This window comes from Mytilus edulis, chromosome 9, assembly GCF_963676685.1.
Source record: "Mytilus edulis chromosome 9, xbMytEdul2.2, whole genome shotgun sequence".
Taxonomy (NCBI): domain Eukaryota; kingdom Metazoa; phylum Mollusca; class Bivalvia; order Mytilida; family Mytilidae; genus Mytilus; species Mytilus edulis.
Genome location: NC_092352.1, coordinates 17,263,198 through 17,284,600, shown reverse-complemented (window position 1 = coordinate 17,284,600; position 21,403 = coordinate 17,263,198). Strand labels below are relative to the sequence as shown.

The 21,403-nt window shown below is 32.6% G+C and overlaps 1 protein-coding gene across 4 annotated transcripts in view; it reads right to left on the bottom strand.

Annotated features, from left to right (window-relative positions):
• Positions 1 to 21,403, bottom strand: part of LOC139489592 (calcium/calmodulin-dependent protein kinase type II delta chain-like) — an 89,842-nt gene that overhangs the window by 41,864 nt on the left and 26,575 nt on the right. For all 4 annotated transcript variants that reach the window (XM_071276173.1, XM_071276172.1, XM_071276174.1 and 1 more), the window contains exons 7-9: positions 7,444 to 7,546; positions 3,638 to 3,721; positions 2,347 to 2,441 (exon numbers count right to left, since the gene is read on the bottom strand). In XM_071276173.1, the coding sequence (XP_071132274.1) occupies positions 2,347 to 2,441; positions 3,638 to 3,721; positions 7,444 to 7,546 (282 nt within the window). The remainder of the gene's footprint in view (positions 1 to 2,346; positions 2,442 to 3,637; positions 3,722 to 7,443; positions 7,547 to 21,403) is intronic.

Here is a 21,403-nt window from a genome sequence, read left to right as displayed (position 1 = left end):
AACAAATGTATAAGTGCAGTCTTTTTAAGAATCGGCAATTTAGAAGAATTTCATAACTCAGAAAAAAACCTGCCCCACTAACTGTTACCCTCATCCTAATTTATAAATGGCAGGTCTTTTATTACTGCTTGTTAGGTAGTTTGAGAAATCTCCAGATAATGTTTGATTAGATAGATAGCAAATAACAGGGTTAACTCCCCTTAACTGGTAATTTTCAGTGCATTTGAACCAAATTATATCTTGAAATAAGAGTACAGGAAAAAAACAATGTTATTTAACATCTAAACTTAAATTAATGTAAATTTGAGCAAGTTTTTTGTTTATCATGTTTTCAACACTACCTTATTCTTAGGCAGATTAACTTAAAAATAAACAATAAATTGTTCATCAGTTTAGAATTGCTATATCTAATAAGCACAAAGTACTTTGAAGAAATAATCAGCTCTCATTGCAGGCAAGTAAACAAGTAAAAGTTTACTAATACAACACTGAGAATGATCTTACAAAAGTATTTTGACATTTCATCAATATGAGTTGCAAATTGGTTTATATTAGAACTACAAAATGAACTCTTTCATCTAGGATTTCCTATCAAAATGCCACCTTCCTTTGGGAAACAGAAAACGGACAATTTATCCCAGACCTTTGTCAGACTATTGGTAAAACTGGTTTCAGGTATAAAAGGGATTTACAAAGAGTTCAAGGAAACATAATTGACTTAATAATATATGCTGAGTTTGCATTATTTAATAGCTTAAGCATTAAGCTAAAATGTTTTCTAACGAAAACTCACATCCATATAATAATCTGTAGATAGATATAAGAAGATGTGGTATGTGTGCCAATGAGACAACTCTCCATCCAAGTCACAATTATCAAACTCAAACCATTATAGGTCGTAGTATTGTCTTCAACACCTTGGCTCACACCTAACAGCAAGCTATAAAGGGTCCTAAAAATTACTAGTGTACAACCATTCAAACAGGAACCCCAACAGCCTACTCTATATAAACCAGGTGCTCTGCAGGGCGCAGCTTTATACGACCCCAGTGGTTGAACCCTGAACAGTTGGGGCAAATTTGGTCACAATATTCAAGCTTGATTCTGTCTGAATTTGGATTGTGATCAAATTTTTGACATAATATAGGTTTTTGTCACAAAATTAATGTGGTCAAAGATCTAACAAATCTATTGCACAATACTGTGCAACTGAAGATTTCTTCTTGAAACTTTTCAAAATTCGAAAAATGTTGAAAAAAAAGGAAGCCCTTCAAAAAATGGTAAACAAAAAATCACGCCCAACTTTTTGAAACCCCCTTGGAGCAATAAACCTTAAACTCAATCCCATGCTTTCCATTGCAGTATTGAACCTTGGAGTACAATTTCAGAGAGATCCATACACTGAAACACAAGTTATTGTCATGATTGTTTGGAAACTAGAAACATGCTTCTTTTTGGCCCCTTATTTCTACATGTTTTGGGCAATTAACCCAAAACTTAATCCCAGCCTCCCCTTTGTTATATGGTACATTGTGGTACAATATCAGAGAGATCCATACAATTACACCTAAGTTATTGTCTTGAAACTAGCAAAATGCTTGTTTTGACCCCTTTTTGGCTCTTAATTCCTAAACCTTGGCCCCATAACCCCTAAATTGAATCCAAACCTTCTACTTGTGATTTTAAACATTGATGTATGATTTCAGAGCAATTGAAATACTTGTAACAACAAGTTATTATCCTGAAACTGAGAAATGCTTATTTTGGGCCCCTTTTAGGCCCCTAATTCCTAATCGGTTAGGACCATCATCCCCAAAATCAATCCCAACCTTCCTTTTGTGGTATTGAACCTTCTGAAACAAGAATGTGTCCTCAGTACACGAATGCCCCACTCGCACTATCATTTTCCATGTTCAGTGGACCGTGAAATTGGGGTAAAAACTCTAATTTGGCATTAAAATTAGAAAGATCATATCATAGGGGACATGTGTACTAAGTTTGAAGTCGATTGGACTTAAACTTCATCAAAAACTACCTTGACCAAAAACTTTAACCTGAAGCGGGACAGACGGACGGACGAACGAACGAACGGACGAACGAACGGACGGACGGACGCACAGACCAGAAAACATAATGCCCCTCTACTATCGTAGGTGGGGCATAAAAATTTCATGAAGATCTATTCACTTAAACTAAACTTACTATCCGGAAACCAATGTGTCTTCGGACGACGACGACACAGACGATGCTGACGACGACATCATACCATTATACGATCCCAAAATTTTTTTGGGGTCCTATAAAAACAGGAACGAGAAACACTTATGAACCACAACTATTACTTACATCGTATGCACCTGCTTTGATCTGAGCATATAATCTGTGTTGGTCTTCATCCCAAAATGGTGGATAACCAACTAACAATATATACAATATCACACCTGAAATAATAAAACATATAAGCATCGTCTTTTTGGAATGAATTATCTTTTAGTTTTTGGTAGCCCTTTGTGGTTGATTTATGATCTACTGATGTCCAGTGGCAAATATTACATACATATATTGCATAATTAAAATATTCAGGATAATGAAAATACCAAGTAGAAGTTAAATATGTCAGGTTTGTAGCTCAATGTTATGTTTTCTGTGTATTGTTTTGAGATGTAATGGTCAGTCTGTGAGTTTTTCTATGTTTTTTTCTATAAACATAACCTAACAAAATACTGGTTGCTGTCAATATATCAATACAAAATCAAATTGTATACCCTCCCTCATCAATAATTTGGAAGTCAGGGTCTGAGAACCAGGCAATTCATTTCACAAGGTTCCATGGGGTTAATGTTTTGATACTTGCTGTGTAAATCCATTCACTCGAATGTCAAAGATCTTTTTTTATACTGTTAGAGATAGAATTTGTTTTTAAATTTGATATTAAAGTATAAATATCACAGAAAATCATCAAAAAATTTGAGTTAAAAATACTCCTTCACAATCAAATGCATCCACATATACCAATATTGACAATAACTATAATTCAAAACACAAAATTTCATGGCTTTATATTGTACAAAGATTAAGATTATATACTAAACAAAGACCACAAGGCACAGGTTTATATTAAGTCGACATGCTTCACTGCTAATGCGGCGTCATCAGGAGAAAGAGTAAGATTGATAAACCCATATCCTCTACAAATAATTATATTGCAGGTATAAGTTCATCAAGGCTTTTCTTTTGATTATTTTGTGTTGATTTTAAAAATCAAGGTAATTTTTGAAATGAACAATTTATGAATGTACCTTTCACACAAATTAGATTATCTCCCCTTTTACATGTATGTTCATTCTTTCAACAGTCAATTCTATTTGTGTGCGGTTTTTTTTTTTTTAAATATAAATATAAACTTTGTTTTATTGGGTAAATGACACAATAATATATTTGTTTACAATTAAACAGCAGGGGCAGATCCAGGATTTTAGGTTAGGGGGGTGCAAACTAAATTTTTGCAGAGTTGGTCATAACCATAAATCTTCTATATTAAGCTGAAGACAACCCATGCTTTGCAAAGTTTGCACGTCTGCCACGCCCCTATCTGAATTGCCCCTGGACAGTTCCCGAGAAGTGATGCTACACTTACCACAAGCCCAAATATCTACAGGTTTGCCATATGGATCTTTTCTTAAAACTTCTGGTGATAAATAACCAGGCGTTCCAGCAAATCCTAAAATAACATAAAATAAACATATTGATATATAAATACATGTGAAGGTATCCTATTTAATGATACACATTTCATTTGGTCTGTAATTTCTAGTTCACATAATAATTTAACTGTGCTAAAAGGAGTAGGTTCGGTAAGGGCCGGTTTGGCCTCAAATTTCAAGTTCATCTGACGAAAGATTTTGGACACTTTTTAAACACTTAAATGTCTATTTCAATTGATTCAATTATTTTTTGTGAAAGATTTAAACTGATTCACTCATTAAAAACGCTCCGATTCTAACTTAGATATGAAAAATCTATCAAATATGCCACACAAACTGTCACTTTTCAGATGGTTTTTGTCAAATATGAAAGTGGCCGCATCCGTGTTCATCCTCGACCTTTATATATGTTATGTATTATCATTAAACACAACTTACATTTCAATATAAAGAATGAACACGAATGCGGCCATTTTCATTTATGACGGAAACCGTCTAAAATTTGACTAAAATGCTGAAATTTTAAAGATTTCAGTAATTTAGCATGTTTTACTGATGCAAGTACCCGATATATGTGTATGGTAATGCCAAAAACAGTCCATAATTATGTAGTAGAGGCATTATACTTTCCAAAACATAACGAAAAGTTTACATTTAAACAATTTTGTAAAATTGCTATATTTTGGGGCCAAAAAGGGGTCTTACTGAACCTACTCCTTTGTGCTGTAGTATTAACCTAAGAGAATTTTGTTCAGGACTCTTTTTATGCTTTCTTCAAACGATTAAAGTGTTTGCCTTTCAAAACTTTTGGTTAAATGCTAACCTTGTGATATTTTTCCAGTTTTTCTGTGTTGTGCACACAAAAACATATCAAACATATATACACATAAAAAAAATAAAAGTACATTGATCATAACTCTAGTCACTATGCTTTCTGAGTTGACCTTAATTATTGAAATCAGGACCCTGTTTTATTTCTCCTTTTGATCTGATATTTAGCAATGATAGGCATGTTTGTAATGACTGAACAATAATACATAACATTTCTATTTTGAGACCTGTAATACATAAATAGTTACTGACCTTCAAAATCACAGTGCTAATGTCTTTTTTTTAACCTAAGGTTTTGAATTGCAGTTAAACTGCTTCTTAAAATACCATAAAATGACTAAAATTTGGCATTCAATGTTCATACATGTATCTCAAAACAGAAGTCACAGAATTTGAAGTACATGTCCTAACTTGTATTATGATGTCCTGAATTTTAATTGCAGTGTAATGTAAGGCAAACTAAACAAACAGAACAGAGATGTTGGTGCTATTACTTAATATTAAATCTCCTTTTGTCTATTTTTTATAGAGTGGTTAAAAAAAAAAATGTATGATAATTAAATAAGACAACAAGAGTGCACACACTGAAATGTCTCGCCTTCTTTACTAATTATTGATATTATGTTGATAGTCCTAAATATAAAGCTTTTATTGGATTACAACTGTCACATTCTTAACATTAACCAAGCAAACCAAACATTGACCAATGAACCATGAAAATGAGGACAAGGTCAGATGAACCATGCCAGGCAGACATGTACAATTCTTCCATACACCAAATAAAGTTGACCTATTGCATATAGTATTAGAAAAAAAGACCAAAACTCAAAAACTTAACTTTGACCAATGAACCATGAAAACGAGGTCAAGGCCAGATGACACCTGCCAGCTAGACATGTATACCTTACAATCATTCCATACACAAAATATAGTAGACCTATTGAATACAGTATAAGAAAAACAGACCAAAACACAAAAACTTAACTATAACCTCTGAACCATGAAAATGAGGTCACGGTCAGATGACACCTACCACTTGGACATGTACACCTTACAGTCCTTACATACACCAAATATACTAGACCTATTGCTTATAGTATATGAGATATGGACTTGACCACCAAAACTTAACCTTGTTCACTGATCCATGAAATGAGGTCGAAGTCAAGTGAAAACTGTCTGACGGGCATGATAATCTTGCAGGGTACACACATACCAAATATAGTTATTCTATTACTTATAAGAAGAGAGAATTTAACATGACAAAAAATCTGAACTTTTTTTTCAAGTAGTCACTGAACCATGAAAATGAGGTCAAGGACATTGGTCATGTGACTGACGGAAACTTCCTAACATGAGGCATCTATATACAAAGTATGAAGCATGCAGGTCTTCCACCTTCTAAATTATAAAGCTTTTAAGAAGTTAGCTAACGCCACCGCCGTTCATTATAGTCTATACCTATGTCTAGCTTTCTGCAACAAAAGTCGCAGGCTTGACAAAACTGATTTTGCCAATCAAACATTGACTGACCATTTAAACTACTTAATAGTCCTACCAGAAAAGTCAATTATATAGAAAAAATTATTATAGATTATAAAATCAATGTGTAAATATATGTGATAAATAGATCATTCCAAGTCAATTTTCACATTGTCCTAGGCATTAACCCCCAAGCTTAAGTTCTAGCGCTGATACCAATCCCAATATCAAAAATGCCATGGAAGAATCTGCAATAATTCTATTCAACATCCACAGAAAATTGCGAGGTATTGATCACTAATAATATCCTTAAGTGTTCAGTTAACAGGAAGTTCAGGAGCAACATATATGAAAATGCATTGCACTGTATAACAGGTTCACCCGAAGTTTGATGATCATGAGAAAAAATGTGACAGAAAGGGTAAAACAGAATAATACACCTCCTTTTGAGCTGGGTATAAAATGAGGAAAACAAATCAAACAGTATATGTTTTTTCACTACAGAATGCTATCAGAGATCAATTACAAAAAGCTGACTATTTCAGACTATACATTTCTGTTGAATGAGATGCATTGTTAAGTAATTTAGCAGACAGACAATGAAATGGAATGATAAACCAGCTGATGAATTGGACTGATAAACTACCACTTATTGTATTGATCTCGTCTAACAATCATCCTTTCTGAGAAATAAAATAAACTTTTATTGACAAAGAAGGACAACTGTAAGCCAATCTCTGACAATACAAAGACAAATCTAATATTTCATGGACTAATTGAAAAATATTCATGAACCATTACTGACAGGTGCTTGTATTAACTTCATTATTCCTAGAGTTTGTAATATTCCAACATAAACTACATAAAGTTGTAATATTCAGGTTGTAAAATGGTTTATGACTGCAAGTCATGCACAACCTCTATCATTAAAAATCCTATTTTATTTCAAATGTTAATGATCTTATTACAAAATCTGGTTAAATATTCAATAACCCAATAACTATCATATTATTTCAACTAAATGCAGATTAATTGTCCAGGTATACCACAATAATGAGAGTGAAATTCTACAGCACATGGTTTACATCTATTTTTATATTATCAGTAGCAGAATCTCAAATACAGGAAAAATCTTTACATTGTCACTTATGTCTATTTTTGTTTTTTCTTCTTCAATTTGATCACTCTTTCTATATTTGGAATCCTTAAGTAAGTGAATTCATACTGTGCCTAGTATCTGTAGCTTGTTTTTAAAAAAAATTTAAACAACTAAAATAGAATTATCATAACTTACGAGTATTTTTATCTTACGATATTTTGGGAAATTGATCTAGCCAATTTTATTCATTGATGAATCTTTGAGAAAAAAAATCAGAACCAAACCGGTAAGGTTAAAATGAGTCTATATAGTATAATGTATTATTACCAAACCATGCTTGTTGATCTCCCTGAACTTCTATGGCTAAACCAAAATCAGCTAATTTAACAGCAGCTCCTTTGGCTTTACTGGCTAATAATAAGTTTTCTGGCTGAAATTATAACAAATTCAAAATAAGTATTATAGCAAAAAAAAAAAGGTCTCTAATTAGATTAATTGATATAAACTTGGTTTATGCATACAAATACCATCCTTTTAAAAGATTTATTCTGAAAGAAACAACTTATATAGTATTGATTATGATTGATCGATTGGTGTTTAATGCCCCTTTCAGAACTTTTGAACTATTTATGTAGCAGTAAGTTTTTATAAGTGGCGGAGTGGGAGTGACCAGAGAGAACCACTGCCCTAACAATCCCAGTCAATTAAGATTGTAGTCATACACATCTGGCAAATGCTGGACTACTTCGATATTATTTGTCGATGAATAATTAGCGGTATAAAATTTTATGTTGGTAGTTTTAGCACAAAAATATCCATATATATCATACTTCCACAGTTCTAGGTATACCTCCATGTTTAAGAGTAAAAGAAATTAGTTATCACAACTTTAAATATGCAAATTATAAATTTCAAATTACAAGTTGTCAGGTTGACATCAGTCATCACTAGAGGATGGTAGCAGACAATTATTTCTTAACAATTTCAGAACCCTCACTTCCTCTCCAAACCCTAAAACCTTCTAGAAAAATGATGTCTTTTCATGATTTTTCTGATAATTCATATCATTAAGAGTATTTAAAGGAGTAAATCATCATAAGAATTTGACGGGAATGGAACGTAAAACTTTGTCAACTAATCTACTGGCCTGAAACATTCAAATCAATATATCAAAAATTTGAAGTATCGACAAACAGGAAGTAGGTGTCTGACAGATCAGAAAAGTGCTAAAACGTCACAACTCATTCCTGGTAAACTGCCAGCTACATGCAAGGTCATTCTGTTCAATAGATCCTAAGGAAAAGTATGACAGATATCTTTGCTGGACACATGAACAGACAAGGTGAATGCAATATAGCCCCCACTCTGTCAATTAGCCTTTTTCAACTGATAGTTACAGATTTTTCTGATCTAATGCTGTTACATCACTGTCCAAGGTTAGGAAGGGTTGAGCACTTAAAATTATGGTTACAACCCCCACCATATTCTGCGTTTGCCTGTCAAAAGATAGGAGGAGTCAGTCATTTAGTTGTCCTCATTGGTTTCTGTCTGCAGTATTTGCTTTTAGTTCATTGAAATTATTTTTAGCATAGACAAAACACGTTTCATATTTTGACATGCAGAGGCCTTTTTCTTTCTTACAATAGGGTATAGGTTTACTCATTGTGGCCTGTACAAGGTAGTAAAGGAATAAGAAGTCAAAGAATTACTGATAAAATACCATGTCTCCTTTTGTCTGTTTCTGTTTTTTTAAAGGATTTGGATGAGAATTTACATTTTGTTTTTCAGTTTCAGGTGATATGACCAAAAATGAAGGCAGAACCCAGGCAACATGAACTGCTTTGCCCTTTCATTTTCCATGAAACTTATATCTCCTGTTATAATAAATTTTGTATCTTCATTTTTACTGTTACATGTATAAGGATATTCAAATGTCAATTTTAATTAATTTTCAACTACACAGTCATTTTTATATGGAAATCAATTTCCCCACAAAACCAATGATGATAAATTCCTTATCAGTATTTTGTCGGTTGCATTCTACCAGTATTCTAATTAAAACCTACAAGTAATCCTTTTTCAGAAATGAGGTAAAATGACTTTATTTATCGAAGCTTCAGAAGATTAACATAAGCTGATTTAGTGCTAGTCAATATATAATTCTTCAGTGACACCTGGTCAGGTCTTCCTACACAGTATCTTCACTTGAACTAACTGTATTACAAGCATACAGTACAGCACACAATCTTCACTTCAGAAACTTTTATCAACATCACCATGAATAGCTTTGACTGTTATGGAATATCTGTGTTACAAATGACTACAGATATGTTTCATTTTCTATTTCTACCAAAATATTTATATTTGTCATGAAAAAGACAGTGCAACAAGTCATAGTGAAGCATGAACTAATTGCATAGCCCATAACATTTTCTGAATATCTTATATATGACTCTAAAGAGTTACTGAAACATACTTTCTCTATATTCTGTATAAATACCATTCTGGGACTTTTTTTTCCACCTACTAATTCTAAAAAAATATTAGTGACTTCTACTTTCCTAGTGAGGTAACCTTAGTTCGGTGAAGGTTGAACAAATGATTCATAAGATAACATCCAAACTATTAGGGTCTTTTACTTTCCCAGTGATGTTCTCTAGTTCAGTTTGGAGAAGGTTGAACAAATGATTCATAAGATAACATCCAAACTATTAGGGTCTTTTGCTTTCCCAGTGATGTTCTCTAGTTCAGTTTGGTGAAGGTTGAACAAATGATTCATAAGATAACATCCAAACTATTAGGGTCTTTTGCTTTCCCAGTGATGTTCTCTAGTTCAGTTTGGTGAAGGTTGAACAAATGATTCATAAGATAACATCCAAACTATGAGGGTTTTTTACTTTCCCAGTGATGTTCTCTAGTTTAGTTTGGTAATGTTGAAACAGGATTCAAACCATAACACCCCAAAACCAAAATGTTGCAAATTTCAGTTTATTTATTGCTACTGAAACCTTGACCATTATCCTAGTGATAACAAATTAAAAAGATTTTATCTCATGGTGACAACCAAATCAAATTTGTTAAAAGTTGGCAAAATTAGTTGGTATTGTCTCTATCCCAATTAGAGTAACATAGCAAGTTCAGTATTAGTTGGAGATAAATTTTTTAACCTTCAGATACCGCGATTAAGCCAAATTTTAGTCTTTAAATAGCTGCTGTGACCTTGACCTTTTTACCAAAAATTAAACAGGGTCATCCTCATTCTATGGGACAATATCAAACAGTGTTTGGTAGAATTCAGACAAATCGTTCAAAGAATAACATAAGGCAACCAAACATCTTCCTAAATTTCAATCTATAAATAGCTGATATGACCTTGAACTTTTATCATGTGTCCCCATAATCAATAGAAGTCTTTCTTTACCCATGGGGCAACACCAAGCCAACATTAGTAAAGACGGCTCAAAATAGTTTGTCTGGAAACCAAAATTTTGATTGCAGTCAGCGACATTCATCATATCATAAGCTGATATTGACTTTGTAACACTTTTGCTAATAATTATCTAAATTACTAAAGAAACAGTTATGATTGTAGCCTTTCACATCTTAAGTTCTGACTTACATTCACACCTAGGAATCATAGGAAGAGGTAATAACTTGTGACAATCCTTTATGTCGTTAAGGTCGCAGTTATTCAAATTTTGATGTCAATGTCCACAATTGAGGATGTGACTTAATTATCACATTAACTTTAAAATTAACACTAACATATATATAGACTATTTAGAATTATTATATGGAAAATGACAATCAATTGTTCTCACTATTCAAATACCATTAAGTTTACCACACTCAAAGCCGTGTGTTTTATAATTGAACTTTTTTCAAAACTTAACACATTGTTATATTCTAAGAAATGTGATAATTGTATCGTGACTTCACAACTCACCATCTGACATAGAAATCTGACAAGAAATGAAAGTATAAACACTGCTTAATTGTGTTTAGCATAAAAAAGAATGCTATTCTACTGTTACTAATCTGTAGTAATATATCTATAAAGTAATCGTCACAATGCATTCTAAGCTATCTTATATCTGCTGCGATCTGTAGCAATCTGCAGCTCATGTGAAGTTAATAGCCATTCATGACATCTCAATGTAGTGATTCATTTTTGTCAACATAAGATTGGTTATTCCATTGATAAATCTCTATATTTACAACAACACAAATCACAAATAATTGTAAAGAACAGAGTTCCAATGTCCCCAGCCGTGCATAAATTTTATATTTCCAAGGGGCATAACTCTTTAAAATAAAATGCTTCACTGATCGCAGCCTGATACAACCACAGAGGTTGAACCCTGAACAGTTGGGACAAATTTGGACACAATATTCAAGATTGATACCGTCTGAATTTTGGATTGTTTTGATCAAATTTTTGACATAACATAGGTTTTTGACACAAAATAAATCTGGTCAAAGATTTTACAAATCTATTTGGCAATACTATGCAATTGAAGATTTCTTCTTGAAACTTTTCAAAAATTGGAAATTTGAAAAATTTGGAAAAAAAATTATGAATCCCTTAATAAAATTGTAAACTAAAAATACACCCCCCCTTCCCAAACTTATTGAAACCACCCTTGGAGTATAACCCCAAAACTTAATCCCTGCCTTTCCTTTGTTATATGGAACATTGTGGTATAATTTCAGTGAGATCCATACACTTACACACAAGTTATTGTCTGGAAACTAGATAAATGCTTGTTTTTGGCCCTTAATTCCTAAACTGTTAGCCCCATAACCGTCAAATTGAATCCCAACCTTCTACTTGTGGTATTAAACATTGTGGTACAGTTTCAGAGGAAATGGAAATATTTGGTGCAATAACCCCAAAACTCAATCCCAGCCTTTCCTTTGTTATATGGAACATTGTGGTATAATTTCAGAGAGATCCATACACTTACACACAAGTTATTATCATGAAACTAGAAAAATGCTTATTTTGGGCCCCTTTTAGGGCTCTTATTCCCAAACAGTTGGGACCATCATCCCCAAAATCAATACCAACCTTCCTTTTGTGGTATTGGACCTTCTGAAAAAATTTCATAAAGATCTATCCACTTAAGCTAAAATTATTATCCAGAAACCAATGTGTTTTTCGGACGACGACAAGACATCAAACCATCATTTGATCCCAAAATTTTTTTAACGGTCGTATAAAAAGTTGATTGCCCACCATTATGTAACATATCCGAGACAATTCTGATATTTACCTATAATATAAGTTTTATAAAAATCTGGCAAGAATAGTACATGTGAGAACGCTAACATGACTGGATGGACACAGGGACACTCTGACACACAGACGCCCAGTATTTCCATGTACCTTACAACGTGTTACGCAGCTGACAAAAAAAATTTAGACTGTTGATTAGTGATAAATTCAGTGCATGTAGATTTTTTGACACAAAATCAAAAACCCTATGGCATATTATATAAAAAAGATAGACAAAGATCTGATTTATGACTCAATAGAAATTGTCCTAAAACAAAGTTATTCTAAACTTTCAGTCTTTTAGCTACTGTGACCTTGGACCTACTGACTAAATGTCAAAAGTTTCTTCTCACTTTGTTTGGTGTCACAACTAACTACTCACCATTGTTAGTCTGCTAACAAAATATGGATTCATATTATTCAGTAGTACATGAGAAAAGTATAACTAGTATGTGTTAGACAGAAAGAAGACCTGACCAGTAGACGAATTCAATGAGAAATGGCCTCTATTTATAATACTGTTAATTCAGAAACCATTGAAAGGTTTTAATGATTACCAATAATACAATACCATAGGCAGATCCAGGTGGGCCCTAAGGACCCCCCTCCCCCATTTTGTGGAAAAAAATTTGGATGCTTTTACAGGGAATCACTGAAGCATGACTGGAACATACCCCCTTAGGTCAGTCAGTGGGCGCTCTTATAAAACAGTTTTGGATCAGTCACTGAATATTGGAATAGAATTGTAAGAATAAGACTTGCATTCTGATATCTGACAGATATATCAGTATGCAGCTTTACCCCAAAGCACAATAGATATTCTCTCATTTTTGTCAATTCTGCAAAAATTGCAATAATAAAAGCATGCAATAGTTTCTGAATTTACAGTATGGGGAAAGAAAAAGATCCTTATAAATGTCAACTCCCTTATGGACATCACAATTGCTTAGCATATCTATAAGAGCAAAGACATTTGTCCTCATAAATTATTGTCACACTAAACGAAATTCTTAATTCATAAAATCCATCACAAAATAGTAAGCTCGCACCTTGACAAAGATGAGGAATTATACTAATGGATAGACAGACAATTCAATTATCATTCAAATGCCCCCTGTGAATAAAGCAGTGTTTCATTTCACTTTATCTTTTCCTGAAAAATGAAGTTTGTGATATTAAAAAAAGTGATTTACAAACATTCAATTCACCAGGATATTATTCTGTGGGTATGGTTAAGTAATTGTCTAACATTGTAAATTAATAGACATTGACCAAAGAATGATAAAGTTATAACCTAATCACTAGGGTATTTGATTATTTCATCAAATTTCTAATGTGTACGAGCCTATTGATCTATTTCCCGCAATGCTTCAGGATACATATACCCTACAATACAATTACCAGCGCTAATAATAATTGTAAAGTTATTCAATGCAACAATTAATCTATGTCCTGACAAATGTTCCAAAATAAACTTGACCATAAAGTGTATTCAACATAATGAAAAATTTCAAGTATTGCCCAACAGGAAGATAGTGTCTTGACAGATCCTTATTTGCTCCAACTCACAACGCATCATTGTCAAGCTACTGAGGAAAGAGTGACCAAAATATGTGCTTGGACAGATAAAATGATAGTAATATATCCTCTACTTCTAGAGCAGCAGTATATACTAGTTTCAGGAGTAATATATCCTCTACTTCTAGAGCAGCAGTATATACTAGTTTGAGGAGTATATTTACAGATAAAATGATAGTAATATATCCTCTACTTCTAGAGCAGCAGTATATACTAGTTTGAGGAGTATATTTACAGATAAAATGATAGTAATATATCCTCTACTTCTAGAGCAGCAGTATATACTAGTTTCAGGAGTAATATATCCTCTACTTCTAGAGCAGCAGTATATACTAGTTTGAGGAGTATATTGATGGTAATATATCCTCTACTTCTAGAGCAGCAGTATATACAAGTTTGAGGAGTATATTGATAGTAATATACCCTCTACTTCTAGAGCAGCAGTATATACTAGTTTGAGGAGTATATTGACAGTAATATACCCTCTACTTCTAGAGCAGCAGTATATACTAGTTTTTGAGGAGTATATTGATAGTAATATATCCTCTACTTCTAGAGCAGCAGTATATACTAGTTTGAGGAGTATATTTACTTCTAGAGCAACAGTATATACTAGTTTGAGGAGTATATTTACTTCTAGAGCAGCATTATATACTAGTTTGAGGAGTATATTTACAGATACATGTGAACAATGTTTTAGATTTTAACGAGAGAAATTTATGTATTACTGAAAAATTATTACACCAGGGTTTTCGATATCACAAACTAGTCAAAACATTTACTAAATTTTATCATCGGTATAAGGACATCATTCGTAAATATAGCTCAACATGCAGACTTCTTATACGTTCAGGTATTTCACATCCAATTTTTTATGGAAATATTCTTTATAAAGCACAAAGGTGTCAGTATTCACCTCAAAAACTAACAAAACCTTTGAATAGACTTATTAAGAAGGGATATAGTTACGATACTGTTGTCAGGTGATTAAAGATTGCATATTTTGGCGTTAATATTGATTCACTTATAGGGTCTTTGCATCGGAACTAAACACATTTATTCAAAAACCAGTTGTTGGCATGACACAGGTTATGTTCTTCTCATATATGTTATGATGGTATGATACTAAACCCCTAACGGGAAGGATTGTGCCTGATCTTCATATGATGAAATCATAATCTTTCAGTCAGTTTAATTGAAGTCTGGAGCTGGCATGTCAGTTAACTGCTAGTAGTCTGTTGTTATTTATGTATTATTGTCATTTTGTTTATTTTCTTTGGTTACATCTTCTGACATCAGACTTGGACTTCTCTTGAACTGAATTTTAATGTGCGCATTGTTATGCGTTTACTTTTCTACATTGGCTAGAGGTATAGGGGGAGGGTTGAGATCTCACAAACATGTTTAACCCCGCCGCATTTTTGCACCTGTCCCAAGTCAGGAGCCTCTGGCCTTTGTTAGTCTTGTATTATTTTAATTTTAGTTTCTTGTGTACAATTTGGAAATTAGTATGGCGTTCATTATCACTGAACTAATATGTATTTGTTTAGGGGCCAGTTGAAGGACGCCTCCGGGTGCAGGAATTTCTCGCTACATTGAAGACCTGTTGGTGACCTTCTGCTGTTGTTTTTTTCTATGGTCGGGTTGTTGTCTCTTTGGCACATTCCCCATTTCCATTCTCAATTTTAATTGCTCCATTTTTAATCATCAAAGTTTCATTTATAACTAAAAATTATCAAATTCAAAGTATTAATTGTGTTAATGGAATCTAGCATTACCTAAACACTTGTTAATGATTCATTAAAGCCTACTGTAATGATTGCTTGATGTTCTTTTAATGACGCCATAACATCAAAATATGTCCGTCTTTTTCTGTGCATAACAAATTAAATTACGTCTTTTTCTGTGCATAACAAATTATGTAAGCCTAGGACTTATAGACTAATTAAACTGACAAACCCTTCATATGTAATGATAGTAAAAGATTAGACTATGAGATTTGTATATTTTGATTACTGATGGTAATTCATGTGATGAAACCCTACTGATTGTCATAGAATATGTCTGCTAATGGATTATTGTAATGCATCTATGGAAAGTTTGCTTCAGTTAACATCATAAATCTTACTTTTCTTTTCTTATACGCTCCTGTATCCAAGCAATTTATACTATGGGTCTTGAAAGATTCTTAAATGTTCATGGGTTTGGTACAAGTAAGAAATATCTATGCAATTTCTTATTTTAGAATATCTCTAAACAAGTGTAAATAAAGTGAAATTTTAGTGAACCTCATTTTCAATAGATTCGTTAATGTGAATTTCACCATGCTGCATAAGCAAATATGTTTTTATTGCATTATTTCAGGTTAAACAATAAATGTACATGTCACTTCCTGAAGTTTCCTTCCTGATAGAAGTAACATTATCCTTTCTTATTCCTGTTAGAGAGGAAGACATTCATTGCAGAGAAAATGTTGGTATTTGTAATATTCAATACTACAATATAACTAGTAACCTAACAATCAATAATGTTTTTCTCACTACAGAAAATGTGCAAGTAAAGGTTGAAGGTATTATTCTAAACATCAGGAAATTTAATTTCCCCTGTTTATAGCTGCTTTAACCTTGTATTTTTGGATTAATTCAATCTTCTTATCTTTCCTTAGAAACATTTTCCATCAAATATGAGTTATTAATATTGATCATTATGAAAGAAAATCTATAATGACCAAAAACCCAAATTTTCTGTCTATTGTAGCTCTTTAGATCTGATCTTTGTTAAGCTATCACAACAAAAAGACAGACTCTCCCAAACATACATATCATCCAAACTTTTGTAAGGTCTGAATTGTTTAAGGGGAAAATTGTATGCTAATAGCCAAACAGACTACTAGACATTACCATTACTCATTAGATCAAGTTCAATTAAGGGTATGAAAAATGTCAATGAACAAAACATATTCCATACAGTCACATGTTTAAAGTGTCCAAAACTTCAAGTGATGTGGTCTCATTGGAATAGAGGCACTACAATGCTATTGTTTGCTAAGTTGTTGTCTGTAGAATGTTATGAATGTATCTCCCTCTCAGGGGGATAAAGCTACCCCAGTATGACCCCTTCTTGTCAGATAAACTATCAGTACATGATAAAAAATATTTTTCACTTCTTTTTGTGATGCATAACATATTAAAGCAGTTTTGTCAGTGTCATCTTAAATAAACACATGTTCCTCTTACATTCAAATTTTGTCTGGAGAAAAAAAAATCATTTATATATTGAAATAACAGATATCTGGCAATATGCTTATTGGTTTAAACCAGTATAAATGAAGCCCAATATATCTTGGAGCAGTTGTGAATCACGACTCCCAGATATTTTACAATGATAATTAATACAAAAACATTTGTCACAATTAGTGTCATTTATTCAGTCTGGCAGAATTTCATTTATTGATTTTCATCATTTTTATCAACAAAGTGAAAGATAATGATTAGGAAAATGGCCAGATCAAAAGATTAATTAGATGGCTACATAATTATCGTGTGTTTATATGGAGTTATAATGGCAAATTTCAAACAGAATGAGAATTCTTCCTGTAATCCTGATTATCAAAGTTTGACTGAATTGTGGACTTTAAAGATGGATGAACACATCAAGGAGATAGAAACCCCAAATAAAAACACAATAAAGCATTAAACAAATACACAGATGTCATCCCATGGCTTTGACTGGCATGAACCAACTTTTCTCTAAATCAGGGCCTCATTAATGATGACTAATATTTCTTCTACTGGTATTCAAATATATCAGTACTTATTTACATTTGTTCATATGACATGTCAATGCAAGTTTGCAGGCTCAAAAATCAATCTATCACACTTTAAAAGGACTTGTTTATTATGCTGTGTTTGAATATCTAATTAAATGTTGTGAATACTAATTAAAACCTTCTTGAAAAAAAAAACGTTCCCAACAACGATCTGCTGTTGTGGTCAATGTATACTTATCTTTGCATTTAAACAGTTCGCAACTACCATTTTCAGAATTTCAAGACTATTTTTTAACAAAAATACAGGAGTAGGTGTCGCAATAAAACTTATGACTAAGATTGATAGTAAGTATACTGATTTGTTTATGACTTACGATCAATCTTAGTCGTAAGTTATTTGTGAAACTGACTCCAGAATGGTAAATAAAGTATACATCATACCATCTCTCTTTAACTTCAATTTTACATTTAGAAGATTGTTGATGTTTCACACTTTACCGTAAATTATTTTATTGACAAACAGACAAAATTTTGATGTTTGTCATTCGCACTATGATGACTTGATTTGGATGTCTTATGTTGTACTGTTATACCACTGTCCCAGGTTAGGGGAGGGTTGCGATCCCAATAACATGTTTAACCCCGCCACAATATGTGTGTATGTGCTTGTCCCAAGTCAGGAGCCTGTAAATCAGTGGTTGTCGTTTGTTTATGTGTTACATATTTGGTTTTTTTTTTGTTAATTTTTTGTACATAAATAAGATCATAAGTTTACTGTTTGAATTGTTTTACATTGTCATTTAGGGGCCTTTTATAGCTGACTATGCGGTATGGGATTTGCTCATTGTTGAAGGCTGTACGGTGACCTATAGTTGTTAATTTCTGTGTCATTTTGGTCTATTGTGGAAAGTTGTCTCATTAGCAATCATACCATATCTTCTTTTTTTATATTAACTGGGCAGCAGCTCAGATCAATTACAGGTAAATGTCACACAGAGGAAAGAGATTGGGTGGAATTAAACTTGGTTCACATCTTCTGATAGATCCTGTGAGAAAATGGAACTGAAAAGATGTTAAACACTATTATTAATCAAGAATAAATAATAGTAAATAGATTGGCAATTGAAATGACTTAAAGTTCCATTTTCAACAGCAAAGTCCCACAGAAGTAATCAGTCTTGTTAGATAGGTTTGTAAAAAATGTAAATTTTTGGAATCGTTTCATGATTGTTTGAGATGTTTCTATGTTGAAATAGAATTAACGGTTTTGAAAATTTTGACATTTGACCATTAATGGCATCAAATGCATTCATTTATAAAAAAAATATTAAATATTCAACAACACATTATGTACATGCATAACTTATCATTAATATCTATATATCTGGGTTATTTCACAGCTGTTTCTCAAAGCCATCAGCATAGTTTGGAAAACAAACCCACTGCATAATTAATGAAATAGCCAGACACATAACACAATATGAGTTATGAATCATAATTAGCAATTCTAGGGTTTATGTAAACATTGTTCTTATTGTGAAATTTTAGTATATGTTATTGATATTGGCAGCTTCAAACTTTCTCAAAATTCTATCACAATCGTAGCAAAGTTAGGAAAAACTACCGCTTCAAATTTAAAGATAGATGAGAATGTGTTTCCCCTAATTGCTTCTAAATATCCCACTCAGAAGGAAATATGCATCTGAAGCATGAAAATTGACATTTTTTCATTATACATAAGATAGAACATCTGATCTAAAAGGCAATATTCAAATGAAACATCCAAATCATTCAAACCTGCATTAGGATGCTATTTCAGGAAAGATTAAAATTGCTCTAACAAATATCGTAACAGTAACTTTGATTTAAAGTTGCGAGTAGATACACGAGTTATAGAGAGGTACTGTAAATTCACAAATTAATGCCATGTTTTTATTATTGCCAAAACTGCAACAGGGTTATAATCGCAATAATTAAATCTAGCATTTTCAACTTTTTTATCCGAATAAAACAGGACTTTTCTTTATATCGCAACAAGAATGTGTCCTCAGTACACGAATGCCCCACTCGCACTATCATTTTCCATGTTCAGTGGACCGTGAAATTGGGGTAAAAACTCTAATTTGGCATTAAAATTAGAAAGATCATATCATAGGGGACATGTGTACTAAGTTTGAAGTCGATTGGACTTAAACTTCATCAAAAACTACCTTGACCAAAAACTTTAACCTGAAGCAGGACAGACGGACGGACGAACGAACGGACAGACGGACGAACGAACGGACAGAAGGACGGACGGACGCACAGACCAGAAAACATAATGCCCCTCTACTATCGTAGGTGGGGCATAAAAATTGAAATCATATTTTAGTCTTAAATTACGAAATCGCAACAATAAATGTACGCAATAATTTCTGAATTTACAGAATCCAAAATGTCAACTTTTTATTAATGTGACCCCCATTATAAAGGGAGACAGGCCTTTAAGAAATTTTAAGTTTACCAGGCAACATTGTCCATTTATTTGACGAAGTGCAGTATTTCTTTTTTCTTACTAAAAATCCCAAGCAAATCAAGAACCACAGAAATTTTTATTAGTAGCAATTCCTTTATATTGGATGCAAATCTAATGCTAAACAAATGATCTACCTATAACTTCATTACAGACATACAAAGAATGTTAATCGTACTGCCTCATTGATTATATGTAAACATATCACTTGAATTTGTGCATTTCATTGTCAATATCATTCTATGAATAATTTAATTTCATCTTTGCTATAAAACTGTATAACGTTTCTGGAAGTTAATCGTAGTACACTTACATCAAACCTTCCAACCTTGTGCCATCCTAGAATTACTCTACTGCCTTTAATCAATATTGGTGGCACGTTAATATGCAATTTCCTAAGGGTGCGATTTCTTGTGAGATACAGGTCATGTAAATCTCACATATTATGCAATGATCAAAGCGTTCTGTCAACGAGATCTAAAGAGCAAATCTACAACCAGTATTTAATGTGGACTTCTATTACTGATGGATATAAAACATAGCTTTTCTAAGATTTCATTTATTCTATTACTACATTTTACGAGAGTATTGATCTATTCAAAAGCAGTTGACAGTGTTTTGTTTTACAAATAATTCATAACACTGAACAGATTTGTTGTGGTAGAAAAACATCATGAAGGAAGTTTTACTTCCAATTTCAGCAATAAATCAGAAGTTTGGTATCACTACAAACAGGAGAAATAAAAACATTTCTATAGCTATAGGCGTTTCTCATCCGTAACTAACAAACCATTCAACTACCAAAAATGTCCTTGAACTAAAATTATTTAGAGATACTTGTCCTTGACATTAATGACTGGGTAGACATGTACCATTTGGATTCTTTGACCATGTGATTTACCTTAAGATCTATCGTTAAGTAATGATTGATTGTTGTTTGCTTAACATCTAATGGTAAATAATTTGTGCATGTTTTAAGTTAAGCAAATGATAGAAATATCTATTGAATGTTGTTTTACAAATGCTGGACTACCTACAACTACAACATGTTGCACAGTTCATCCAAGGATTTAAAACTTTACAAAGCTGTTGACCAACAATATCAATATATCAACTTACAAGGTTGAAGGTCCATTCTATTTCTGAAAAC